This window comes from Camelus ferus, chromosome 5 (assembly GCF_009834535.1).
Source record: "Camelus ferus isolate YT-003-E chromosome 5, BCGSAC_Cfer_1.0, whole genome shotgun sequence".
Classification (NCBI taxonomy): domain Eukaryota; kingdom Metazoa; phylum Chordata; class Mammalia; order Artiodactyla; family Camelidae; genus Camelus; species Camelus ferus.
The window spans coordinates 51,508,195-51,520,427 of NC_045700.1; the positions used below are offsets into that span (position 1 = coordinate 51,508,195).

General features: G+C 37.7%; 1 protein-coding gene across 5 annotated transcripts in view; it reads right to left on the reverse strand.

Annotated features, from left to right (window-relative positions):
• Positions 1 to 1,063: 1,063 nt before the first annotated feature.
• Positions 1,064 to 12,233, reverse strand: part of ZNF385B (zinc finger protein 385B) — a 367,465-nt gene continuing 356,295 nt past the window's right edge. For 4 of the 5 annotated variants that reach the window (XM_032479851.1, XM_032479850.1, XM_032479848.1 and 1 more), the window contains 4 exons: positions 6,164 to 6,409; positions 5,184 to 5,362; positions 3,992 to 4,093; positions 1,064 to 2,574 (listed from right to left, as the gene is read on the reverse strand). In XM_032479851.1, the coding sequence (XP_032335742.1) occupies positions 2,356 to 2,574; positions 3,992 to 4,093; positions 5,184 to 5,362; positions 6,164 to 6,409 (746 nt within the window). In that variant the 3' untranslated portion in view covers positions 1,064 to 2,355. The remainder of the gene's footprint in view (positions 2,575 to 3,991; positions 4,094 to 5,183; positions 5,363 to 6,163; positions 6,410 to 12,233) is intronic. The other variant, XM_032479849.1, reaches the window with a different exon arrangement.

Sequence of the window (12,233 nt, forward strand, 5' to 3'; positions counted from 1 at the left end):
ACTGACATGGTTTTTGGGCTTAAAATGGGGAAAGCGGATCTATAATAGCTTTGTTACCACTTCCCTCAAAATTCTATAACAGAGCAATAGACTAAAGATGGCCACAAATTCTTTGGTTTTCTTCACGTTGAAAAGTGAATAATCTCTTTTCCTTTGAATTTGGATTGGCCTCAGTGACTTGCTTGATCAATAGAATGCAGCATAAGTGACATGCTGGGAGTTTCAAGACAATTTTATAGGAAGACTTTTGACTCCTACCCAGAACCTCTGAAAACGCTCTCTCTGGGAGCCCTGAGTTACTATATAACTACCTGAGATCACTTAGCTGGGGAGACCGCCCGAAAGCCCATTAGAGTTCAGCCCTCCAGCTCCTCCATCCAGGCAAACATATGAGCAAAGCCAACGTGGGCCTCCAGCCCAGTCCATCCACCAGCCGAATACCACCTAGGGACCTTTTATTGAGGACTTAGGGAACAGAACAGCCCAGCCAAGCCTTGCTGGAATTCCCGACCCCTGAAATCGTGATATAATAAAATGGTTTTATTTGAAGCCGTTATGCATTGGAGTAGCTCATTAAGCAGATAACTAGAAAAAGCAGTGATATATTGCTCTTTACACTTAAAAACCGAGTGAGGTGGAAGAAAAGAAGGGTGGAATGATTAGAGAAGGTCAAAGGGGGAGGAATGGAATCAAATTCTCTAAAAAGAGATCATTATTGCCTTGGACAGGAATAAAAGACGAGCTAGGGATTTAGGAAACTCCCAGAATGTTTAAAAATTGTATCACAAATTTTTGGCAGGTGGCTAAAACTCACAATTTGGGGCCACACTCACAATTTTGGCTCAACTTCTTAGAGATTCAGAGGGAAAACAGCAGTAAAGTCTCGATTCATGCAGATGCTGTGAACAGTAATGAATAAACATGACAAATAAATAGGCTGCAAATAAGAACTGAAAATGCTAAATATGTAAGAAGCAATTTTTGCACCTACTGAAAATCCTTCAACAGATGATTTCAAATTGGAGGTGTCTTGAGAGAAAATTACTTTGAAAATACAAACAGATTTTTATTTTTTGTACTTTTATTGAAAAGGTACATTTAAAAAAATACACAGACATTTTACCATTTACAGATTGCAGATATAGATGCTGTAAAAGAGTTCACTCTATTTTGCTATTTTATGATACCTCTTGCCCCTGATAATCACAAACATTCCAGTCTTGTTGATATCAGCTTAGAAAGGGGGGCACGGGAGTACGACCTGCAACATATTCAGTGAACAGAAAGACAAGTTGTTCAATTATAAATTTTTTATCTTCTGTACATTATTGCATTAGGGAGCCACAAATTTATGTAGCATCATTACAAATGAAAACAGGTTAAAAATGAAGAAGATAATTACATAGAAATACATGGATTCATTGTCTTCTTGCAGAATGCACAAGAGGTGCAAAAATGTGCAATTTAGGAAGCTCTTTTTCTGTTTGTATACATTTGCTTAGCAACTCCAAATGGTGAGGAAGCTACAAAATAAGTTAAACAAAAATAGCAGACAGGTAGTAATTAGAGCTATGTTATATGGCTTTCTATTTCGTTTAAATATCATCAAATAAAATGTAAAATAAAGAAAATACATTACTTTATCTTTTGTTCTCTTAAAGAGAAAATTCAAAGCTACTTGGCTTCCTAACATTTACACAGCAACTAAAAATGTTTAATTCAGACAAGAGATACAGGTCTAGTACTACACAGGATACAACAGCACTTGGGTCTAAAACAGTACACAATCCCTGTCAACAATAGTACACGGAAAAGAAAACGCTGCGATCCGTCGGTAAGATGGGGTCCACAAGTAAGCACTTGTGTTCATCTATTTTTGTTCCACACTAGAATGTGCCCAGTTGGATTCCAGGATTATTTACAGACGTTGTGAGGAAGACCCTAGTTTTCAAGTCTGTCAGGAAAAGATTCCATATTGTTTCTAAGCCAGATCACACCCATGGAAAAAATAAGTCAGAGAATGATATATATGTATATATATTTTTTCTGACCAATACATTTGCAAGAAACCAAATACCTCCGCTATACATATTGAATGGGGTAGGGTAGGGCAGGGGAGGGAAACGGGGAGATAAAGCCTGGGCTGCTCAGATTCAGAAATGACAGGAGGCGCCCCTGAAAGCACTCTCCAGTCTCGTGAGGGATAACTCTTTGGAGTCGGGGCTGGGGCGGCGCTCCGCACTTTGTGGCCGGGTGGGTGGGGACGCTGTGACCCCAAATGCTCAAAGTGCTGAATCCTTTTGGCTTTCCTTCTCCACTTTCCTACTGGCCTCAACCGTCTGGGACTGGCAGACATTAGTAGGGAGCGAAGAGGATGGAGGCAGGGGTGGCGCGGATGGGGCCGTGGCCCGGCCGCAGGAGAGCTGGAGGTATGGCCGGAGCCTGGAAGAGCGAGGCCGACGGCCGGGGCGGCAGGGACAGCGCGGTGGACACCGCCGCCGCCGCCGCCAGGGGCGAGGACAGGAAGGCCGGGGCCAAAGGCTTCATCATGTCTTTCTGGAATGCAAGTTTTGCCTAAGAGAGGGAAAAACCAGGAATGGGGTGGGGAGATTGTTTTGAATTAACAGCATCACAGACAGATGTTCATATGTAAAAGGCCAACATATAAGAAAGTCAAGATGTCAAAAGCTCTACTCTCAGAAGTCAAGAAATGATTATTTTTACAAAGCTGGTTTCCAAGGCTCTTGGCATACCTTGACTTTGATTTGCTTCCATTTCCACTCTTCTGGTGGTCTTTGCCCCTGGGCACCAGGACACTGGAAAGCCTCTCTAAATAGATACTAAAGCTATTTATGCTGCTGCTCCCAAGGGAAAAACAAACATACCCAGAAGGTTTCCTGCTTAGCTCAATTCAAAATTCTAACTTGTCTTAAACCACAATGCAGCCTTTTTGGAGAATCTGCGTTACCCTTCACTTCACATTTTTAAAAAGCCACACTGGGTTAGGTAACGGGCTCAGGACATTAAGAACTCATGAAGAGTCATGAAAAAAAGTCAGTTTACACTTTCTCTCTCACCACTTAAAAAGTATTCCTTGAAAAACTGCAGCTCGTCAGATTTCTGTCCTTGGGAATGATTGTAAGTGGGCTAGAAACTTCCTCTATTTGAAGGAACGCCAAGGTGGAATCTGCCAATGAAGTAAGAAATCAATCCTTAATTCCTCTCTTTTGCAATCAGGAAGAGCTCTGCAAGCTGGATTTGCCTAATGCACATAACACCTGCTTGCAGCATTGATGGGGGCTTTGCAAAAGCTGGAGGTATTGTCAGTATTGTCTCCAGCTGGCCAATCCCAGCTTTCAGCCTCAGACAGAGTACCACACTGGGCCGAGTCCCAGGGAAATTAGGAAATCCATCCATCTGGGTATTTATATGACATCTATTGCTGGATCCCATTGGTATTTTTGCAAAGAAAATGAAAATAGCACATATTGAGAGCAGGTAAGACAGGCTGACTGTCAACATTGCCTGCTAGACAGGGAAGGAGAGAGCAATACACACACCCACTGTACTTTCTGGGCAGGAGGAGGGGAGAAGGGAGAGAGAGAGATGGATGACACCCTAGAAAGGAGGAGGAGGACAGGAAATAGGTGGATGTTGTTTTAGGGAAGCAACCCCTTCCCCAGGTTCAGCACTCCCAGGATTCCTCAGGCATCAGTGCCTTATTCCTGAGCCCATTTCTTCATATGCTGAAGAAGGTAATCTCTTGAAAAGGTCCTGGTAACGCATAAGGTGTTAGCCTTTAAAGAGATTCAGTTTCTCTTTTCTAAGGAAGGGCTCTTCCAGGTGTTCTCCAGCAGGGGTTAAGTCCACTCTAAAACTTCTATGAGGGCTTTTAAATTCAAAACCGTTTCAGGACCAAATAATCCCTAGGCCCTCCTTACCTACAGCAAGGCTGCTCCAGAAAGCAGCTGAGCAAGCAAGGGGAACTTACTGCTAAAATGCTTGGGCTCCTCTGGAGTTTGTTGTAAGGGCTGTACTTCGGCTTCAGTGGTTTCCCTGCAACTCGATCCTTATGCCTTCGGCTAGAAATGTGCTGAAAAAAATTTGATGCATTAGCTGAATCTACAGGTGAGTTTCATTCCGTGTGAAATATATTTCCTAGACAGAGGTCACTGGTTCCTTCATTCCCAGTTCTATGTCCACAGTTCCACGGTTCTACTCTGTTGCAACGCCTTTCTTCCTTTCCTTTCTCTATAGCACTTACCCAACTTTGCCTGGTATTACCACCGTGACTGATGAGTCTGTCTCCCTAAGCAGATTTTGGGTCCTTGGAAGACAGGCTGAACGTGTACTGTCTTAGAAGTTCCTGCTCGCCTGTCAGCTCCAGGTGACTGCTGTGCTCATCTGTCTAACACCGAGCCTGGAGTCTGACATAGAGTAATAATAGTAGTGTTAGGTAGTTAGATAAGTGGCGGCACCAGGCAGATAAGGTGGAGGAGAGGGAGGTTGGTCTGGAAGATGGCAGTATGCCCACCTTCAGCTAAAGGGGCTTTACTTCCTCTAAATGAGTGCTGGCAAGAAACTGGTTAGAAGCCTGCAGCTGCGCAACAAGGACCTAACTGGGCATGTCGCAGTGCTCACTGTAATATAATTAGCATTGTGGTTTAGGCCCCGCCCTGCCATGGGTTTTTCTGTGTGCATCACAGGTAAGGATATGCACAAAAGGGGACAAGCATGACTAAGCACTCCAGGGGCAGGAGCCGTCCATCAATTAAAAGACCACCTCAAAGCCAGGGTATAAGAGAAGGGGCAAACAAAGACCACTGCTATCCGCCCTTGGATCAGCCTGCCTCCCTCCTGGAGGTATACTTTCCCTTTGCTAAATAAAACTTTTAAAACCTTTTGCTACACAACACTTCTGTCTCCTGTCTGAATTCTTATCTTTCTGGCATGACAAGAACTGGGGTCTTTTCCCTTCCCCCTTTTGGGGTAACAGTAGGTGCACAAATGTTTGGTACTAACTTTTTCTTCCACAAAGCACCTGCACGTTGTACATTTTAGGCATTCTATAAAGGCTAGTATATTTATTTGTTAGCACAGTAAGAACCATCATATAGATTAGGAGATGCATAGTCAAGGGGTGACACCCAGCCACAGTGGCTACTAATTCAGGATACATTTACCTGTTTGAGTTGAATTTCTGAATTAACGTGAACATCACAGATTTCACAATGAAATGTCTTGTTCTGTAGTCCTGACCCCTTACTGCCATTTTGCATCTTTAATCTTGATCCAGGTCTAGGATAGGACTTAATTGGACCAGCCCCATTGCGAGCTTCAACCATGGTCTTATGTTTAGATCCTAAGAAAGAAAGAAACATGTATTAAATAGCTATTTAAGAGCTATAAGAAGCTTTTGAGAAGTTAATCTTCAGGCTGAATTTCCCACAACTTTCTTTTAGTGACCATTTTAATGCTGATTATAGATTTAACACTTTTTCATTGTAAAAAATGGAAAACTATGAATATCTAATAAAAAAATAAGGAAAATATAGAGGAGCATAAGAAAATATAGACTATTTCTATTTTCACCCTCCAAAGATAACCACTATTATCATTTTAGTGTATTTCTTTTCAGATTCTTTTCTTGGTAAACTTAAAAAATATATACTTTCAAAACGGGGCTCATGCTAATTAAATATCCTGAAATTTTCACATATCAAATCATATACATATTTTCTTATAATTATGTTTTAATGGCTGAGTTCTATCTATCATATTGGGTTACTATAATTTGCTCAACATTTCCCTAGTGAAGGACTTTTAGTTATTTCCATTTTTTTTCCTCTTAGAAGTGTGTTGCAGTGAACATTGTACATGGATATTTACCTTCATTTCTATCACTTCATCACAATGAGTTTTGGGTATTATATTATATGCTTTTGAGACAATAAAGAATAAGACAAGTTTTATCTTCAACCTGATTTTGCCTTGCTGTTTCCAAAGTCACTACTATCATACTTTTCTTAAGAATCACACCTTTGAATCGAAAAAGTAGAGAAGACTGAACGAACCTAACGTCTGAACAACAGATAAAGTATTCTGATGGGAAAAGTTGGGTTTTGTTACAAACATTGTTTAAGTTCAGACGAGAGCTGCTCACCTGTGTTGTGTGCCTCTAGCTGTGACAGGGAGTTCACAGCCACTTTGCATAGTGAACAATAAAGTAGTTTTTTGGCTTTTTCTTCTTCTGATTCAGAAACACTACCAGAAGCTCCATTTGTGCTCTTGGAGGGAGAAGTGGCTGCTCCAGGTGGCAGGGGTGTCGTGCCAGTTCTGAGGAGAAAGGAGCCACCTTCAGAGCTTGTTGCTGGACTGGAAATGCTGACTCTTAACTTCCCTTTATCTTCTAAGAGAGACACACAGAGAGAATGTTAAGGCCTAGTATATCACATGAACACAGATAAACTGACACAAAGGAATTAAAAGTAGAAATTTGATTTCTCTTTTTTATTGACATATAGTCGGTTTACACTATTGTGTTAATTTAGAAATTTGATTTCTAGATGTAGTTTTGATGCCAGTACAGATTTTAGTTCATTGAACTTAATTAAAAAAGAACTCCTTGGCATTGGCTTCTATATCAGGTCACCCCAAGATCATGATGACTTCTGAAAAATGACTTTGTTTTCTCACTTGCAGCCGGTAGTTTTCCATCTGATATGCTTGAGTTGTAAATTATGTTCCTTTAATACATAGGAAAACCAGCTACCTTTCAATCGATTACATGATGTGATGGTAACAGGAAATAAGTAAGACATGCAATAGTAGTTTCATTTGACTACTCATGTTTTAATTATGACATAACATAAATTTAAAATTCAATTTTTACACCAAGTTAAAATTTTAAACTTGGGGTGTGGGGCAGAGTGGAGGGAAGAAACATGGTTTATTTTGGTTACGATTGGTGAAGTTTTTGATGCTGTCTGAGTGGCAATGCCATTTATCCAAAATACAAGATGAAAAGATTTCATTTATTATACTTATTAATTACTGCAAATCTGAATCATAAGTTTCCAATAATGACATTAACCATAGGCACAAAATGAGGATTAGCCAAATTATTTACAAACATTTTGGCATTTTGATCATGTAGTTGCTAAACGCTTATAATCCTCAAGGCCCATGTGTAGGCCATAAGAAAGGTCAGAGTGACTTTAACAGAATCTAACACTTCAGAGTTGATGTGCTATTCAAGACGCTCTGTTCAGTGGCTCCTTTGGGAAAGAAGCTGGAATTTCTAAGGCAGCTGCAAAATCCATCACAAATTTAATCCTAGTAGAGACAGGGATCTTAGAAAATGTCTATAGATATGCTGATAAACTCTCATTAAGAGAGAAAAGGAATTGAAACTGAAAATTTATTGTTAATTGCCCTAGCTACCTTGGAACTGTTCATCTCCCTCATATACTCTTACTTTTATCTAGAACTTACCAAGTGCTAACACTTACATCATTTTTTAGCTCTTACAATAAACTTGTGAAAAAGGTAAAGCTGAAAACAATTACTCCTACCTTAAAGATGTGGAAACTGAGGCCCATCAATATTAAATAAAGTCCCACAGATTAGTAGGTAGCATAAATAAGCGTGGTGTTTTCTCTGATTATTCACCTTGTAATGTATTAATCTTCCCACATACAGGGAGGACTTCATATGGCATTAACATTACAAAAGGTGTACAATAGTCACCTGAAGATGTGAAAAAGCTGTTGCTTTGTTTTACAATTATAGTTTAGTTTTAAAGCATATTTGCCTTAAACGAAAATACCTATGCTATTCAACAATAATCTGATTCAGGTTCCATTGAGAAGATGGACAAAATTATACCTTTTTCTCTCTATCCTCATTTCTTCAAGAAAAATTAATCAGATTTCCTTTTTCTATCTCCTTTTCAAAAGAGGTCATTTATTCCCTAACAAATGCATATTAATAATATGCTACTTGCTGACAATGTGCTAGCCGCTGCAGAGAATAGTAAAAACGGTAATGTAGACTTTAAGAAAGTAACAGTTTAGCAGGGGAAATGAGATAGTCATTCACAGATCTCTAATTTATGATAGAAACTGGCAAGAGGCATGAGAGCATAGAGTTGGAAATAATTACTCCTGGTTAGAAAGAAAGAGACATTTTTCATAAACAAAGTGACGTTTGGGCTAAGTTTTGAAGATGGATTTGAAGATCGGATTTAGATAAAGCATGAAAGGTGAAAAGGACTAGGAAGTGAGTGGTTAGAAGAGGAAATGTGAAGAAATGCTTAGGTGTTAGAAAGTTGGGGTCTGCTGGTGAATACCTGGCATAAGGTAATGGTGGGCATAGGTGATGGCGGCAGGTGTAATGGGAGATATTATTATAAAGATGAACTGCGTCAGAAGGCAGAGAATATCTTTAAACCAATTAAAATAGATACTAAGGATAGCTGTTTCCCTTTTAAAAATATTAAGAGGTATGGAGTGTTTAGCATTTACATGATTTAATATTTAGATAAATTATGTTTTAGTTTTTATGCCCTGGAGAGGCCAGAGTCTTAATCTTTGAGACTATTAGGGACATATTTTGACTTTGGAAATGTGTAAATGGCTCCATGATAATCAGGGAATTCCACCACTGTATTGCTACTAGCTAGTCAAGATGATCGATCCAACAATCAGGAAGTCCTTGATGCAATAATTTATTTAAATTGTGGCATTCTTTCTGCATGGGTAAACTTATAAGCATCAAAGCATAATTTTATTATTTCTCATTTTAATTGCTTGATATTTTTATCAAAATCCATTGTATTATTTCTCTTTCCTTACTGGCATTTTAAAGCCTTATTTTGTATATTTGAAAGTTTAATTAATGTACTGTTTACTTCTGTTTCTTTTAATAAAGATGCATGTCATCTGGAACTTCTGGTTAATATGAATTCCATTTTCAAGTATTCCCTCACCTAATGTTAATTAGCAAGCCTTCTGCCTGCCTTAATTATTTCCTGATTACTTGAACACCTTTTTTAAGGTTTTATCCTACAGGATTTTGAAGCAAAATTTGCTAAGCTACATCAGAATTGCCCTTTGTAACAAATATCCATAATTTATGCATCGAAGTGACTTTAGTTCTTCAAAGTGGCTTTCTTGGGAGGTCCCACATTGATTCACTTATTTCCCAAAGCTTTAAACATTTTGAAAACTCCTTTTTTGGGAAGAGTTTTCATATCTAGTTGGTAAACCATGAGAAGGAAATCAGTCTTCAATCTTTGTGTGTCACCCTTATTTTTTACTCCAAAACTTTAACCCCAGTTAACCCACCTGTTTTTCCAGCTTAGCATGATTTTACTCAAATTCAGCCTCAGAGGGCTAATATGCTAGCACAGAAGATGAAAAGAACATGCCAGAAGTTCTGAAAGCGGTTTTTAGAAACTAATCTTTCTGGTAACTAGAAGAATCATGTCCATTTATAGGCCTTAATTTTAAAAACAATTAAAATAATATTCTAACTACATTGCAGTTCTTATTTTGACATAGAACTTTGGAAGCTATATTCAAATATTTATGATTCCACTTAATAAGGTTTACTCTTGAGTTTAATGTTATCAATATAAGAAGTTTTTTTCTAATCAGGTTTCAATGGTTTAATAACAAATACATATTTTGTATAATAAATTTATGCTGGATGTAGAAAATATAGTCAGAAAAGTATTTTAAAAAATTAAAATCACCCATGACTTTATCATCTAAAATAAAAGTCAGCAAACTTTTTCTGTAAAGCACCAGATGGCACATGTAGTAGGATGCCACCAGGATGCTGGCAGCAAGAGCCTGAGGAGTGGACCTCTGGTGGTGGGGACTGAAGAAGGATTGGAAGAAGCACATGAAGATCTTATATGTGGTCCTTGAGAAGCATCTGGACACCTATCATGCAGAAGGCAACAATGATTGTCCTTAAGTAAAAAGACAATTGCTCTTTCCTGCCCCTCTCTAATTACGTCTCCCATCCCTAACAACTGGAAAGTGCAAGAATTGGAAATGATATGATGGAAAAGAAAGAGTCAGGAGGAAGGGAATGTTTAATTGGATAAGAGCCTGAAGCCTCAAATAAGATCAGACTTTCTAATATCTGACAATGTCTTTGAGGAATGAGAAAGGAATATTCAACAGAGTATACAGGCACTCTTATTTGTACTCTACTGAATTCTTGTGTTCAGTAAACCATTTATATAAACAGCATTGTGTATAGACATCTCTGTATACTGTCTAATAGTTTGCTCAAGAGGTAAACTTTGAAGAGGAATTTCTGGGACAAAGACTATGTACATTTTCGAGCTTGTGGTGCACATTGCCAAAGTGTCCCCTAGATGGTTATACAAATTAATACTCATAGAGCTTTGTAGGAGATTGCTGGCTTCCCTGTACCTTTACCAGCCTAATCACCCATTGTTTTTGCCAATCTGACACATGAAATATAGTATCTCATTGTCAATTTGATTTGCATTTCTTTTTATATTAAAGGGATTGAATAGCTTTTCATAATATTAATGATGAAAATGAAATTTGTGTTTTAAAGTAATGTTTTAAAAATTCTTAATTCTAAATGGGAATAAAACTCTTGAACTAAATGCATTTTTGGGAGTTGAAATTTTTACACTAAATAAGAACTTTGCCACAGTAACAAGCTTCTTTTTATACACAGCTAATATTGTTAAGTTGGTTGGAGTGTGGGTCTTAGAAGCTGAATGCAGGAGCTCAATCCGTATTTCAAGAAGTTTGCTTTTATGTAGAACAAAAAATTGGCCTAATAGCTGCTCCAGGCAGTTATATCTTAGAGTGATCATTTAAGTAGAAATAATAATCACAAATCAATAGCTGATGCTAACTGAATCCTCACTATAGACCAAGCACTATGATAAGAACTTATATTCATTATCTCATTTATTTTTCATACACTCTAATGCGGTAGATACTGTTACTATCTGTATCTTTTTAATTTTTTATTGAGGTATAACTTATATACTGTAAGGTACATTAAATTTAATGAATTTAACAAATGTATACATTTGTGTAAACATAAGATATAAGGTATATAGAATATAAGAGATATTGATATACAAGATATAAAGATATAGAATATTTCTACCATCTTAGAAGGCTCCCTTGAACCCCTAATCTGTTGATGCACCCCCCCCAAAGATAACCATGGTTCTCATCTCTATCAACTTAGATCAGTTTTGCCTATTTTTGAACTTCATATAAATGGAATCACCCAATATATATTCTTTTGTGCCTGTCTTCTTTCACTCAACATTATGTCTATCCATAGGAGTTTATATTTTTTTGTATTGGCTGGATAGTATTCACTGCATGACTATGCCACAATTTATCTATCTATTTTACTACTAAGAAGCATTTGAAATGTGTTTTCAGTTTTTGGCTATTTTGAGTAATGCTACTATAAACATTCTTATACATGTTTTTGGTAGACATAAATACTCATTTATGGTATATATACATACACATATATACATACATACATGGGCATATAATTGCTAGGTGTATATATATATATATTTGTGTGTGTATGCATGTGTGTGTGTGTATACACCTACATATCTATATATATCTTCAGTAGATTCTGAAGAGTTTTCTAAAATGGTTGAACTGATTTATATTCCTACCAGTAAAGTATGAGAATTCCAATTATTCTACATTCTAACACATGGTATCAGTATTGTCAGTCCTTTTGATTTAGCTGTCCTGATGAGGGTGTAGTGGTATCTTATTGTGGTTCTAATTTGTATTTCCCTAATGACTAATGCTGTGGAACACCTTTGCATATTTTTATAGGCTAATTGCGTATCTTCTTTTGTGAAGTGCTAGGTCAAATCTTTTGCTCATTAAAAAAAAAGGATTCTCAGCTTTTTTCTTATTGCTTTATAGGAATTCTTTATATAGTCCAAACAGGAGTCCTTTGTCAGATATATATGTTACAAATCATCTTGCAGATAGTGGTATGTTTCTCTCTCTCAAAGTGTTGTCTTATAACCACAATAGTTCAGGAAGGAAAAACAACGAAGGCTTAGAAAGATTAAGTAACTTCCTATAGGCATTCAATTAAGAAGTGGTAGAGATGGATTCAAATACAGGCTTCTGAATCCTGAGCCAGTGCTTCCTACCGCTCTTCTGTTTTGCCCAAGTATA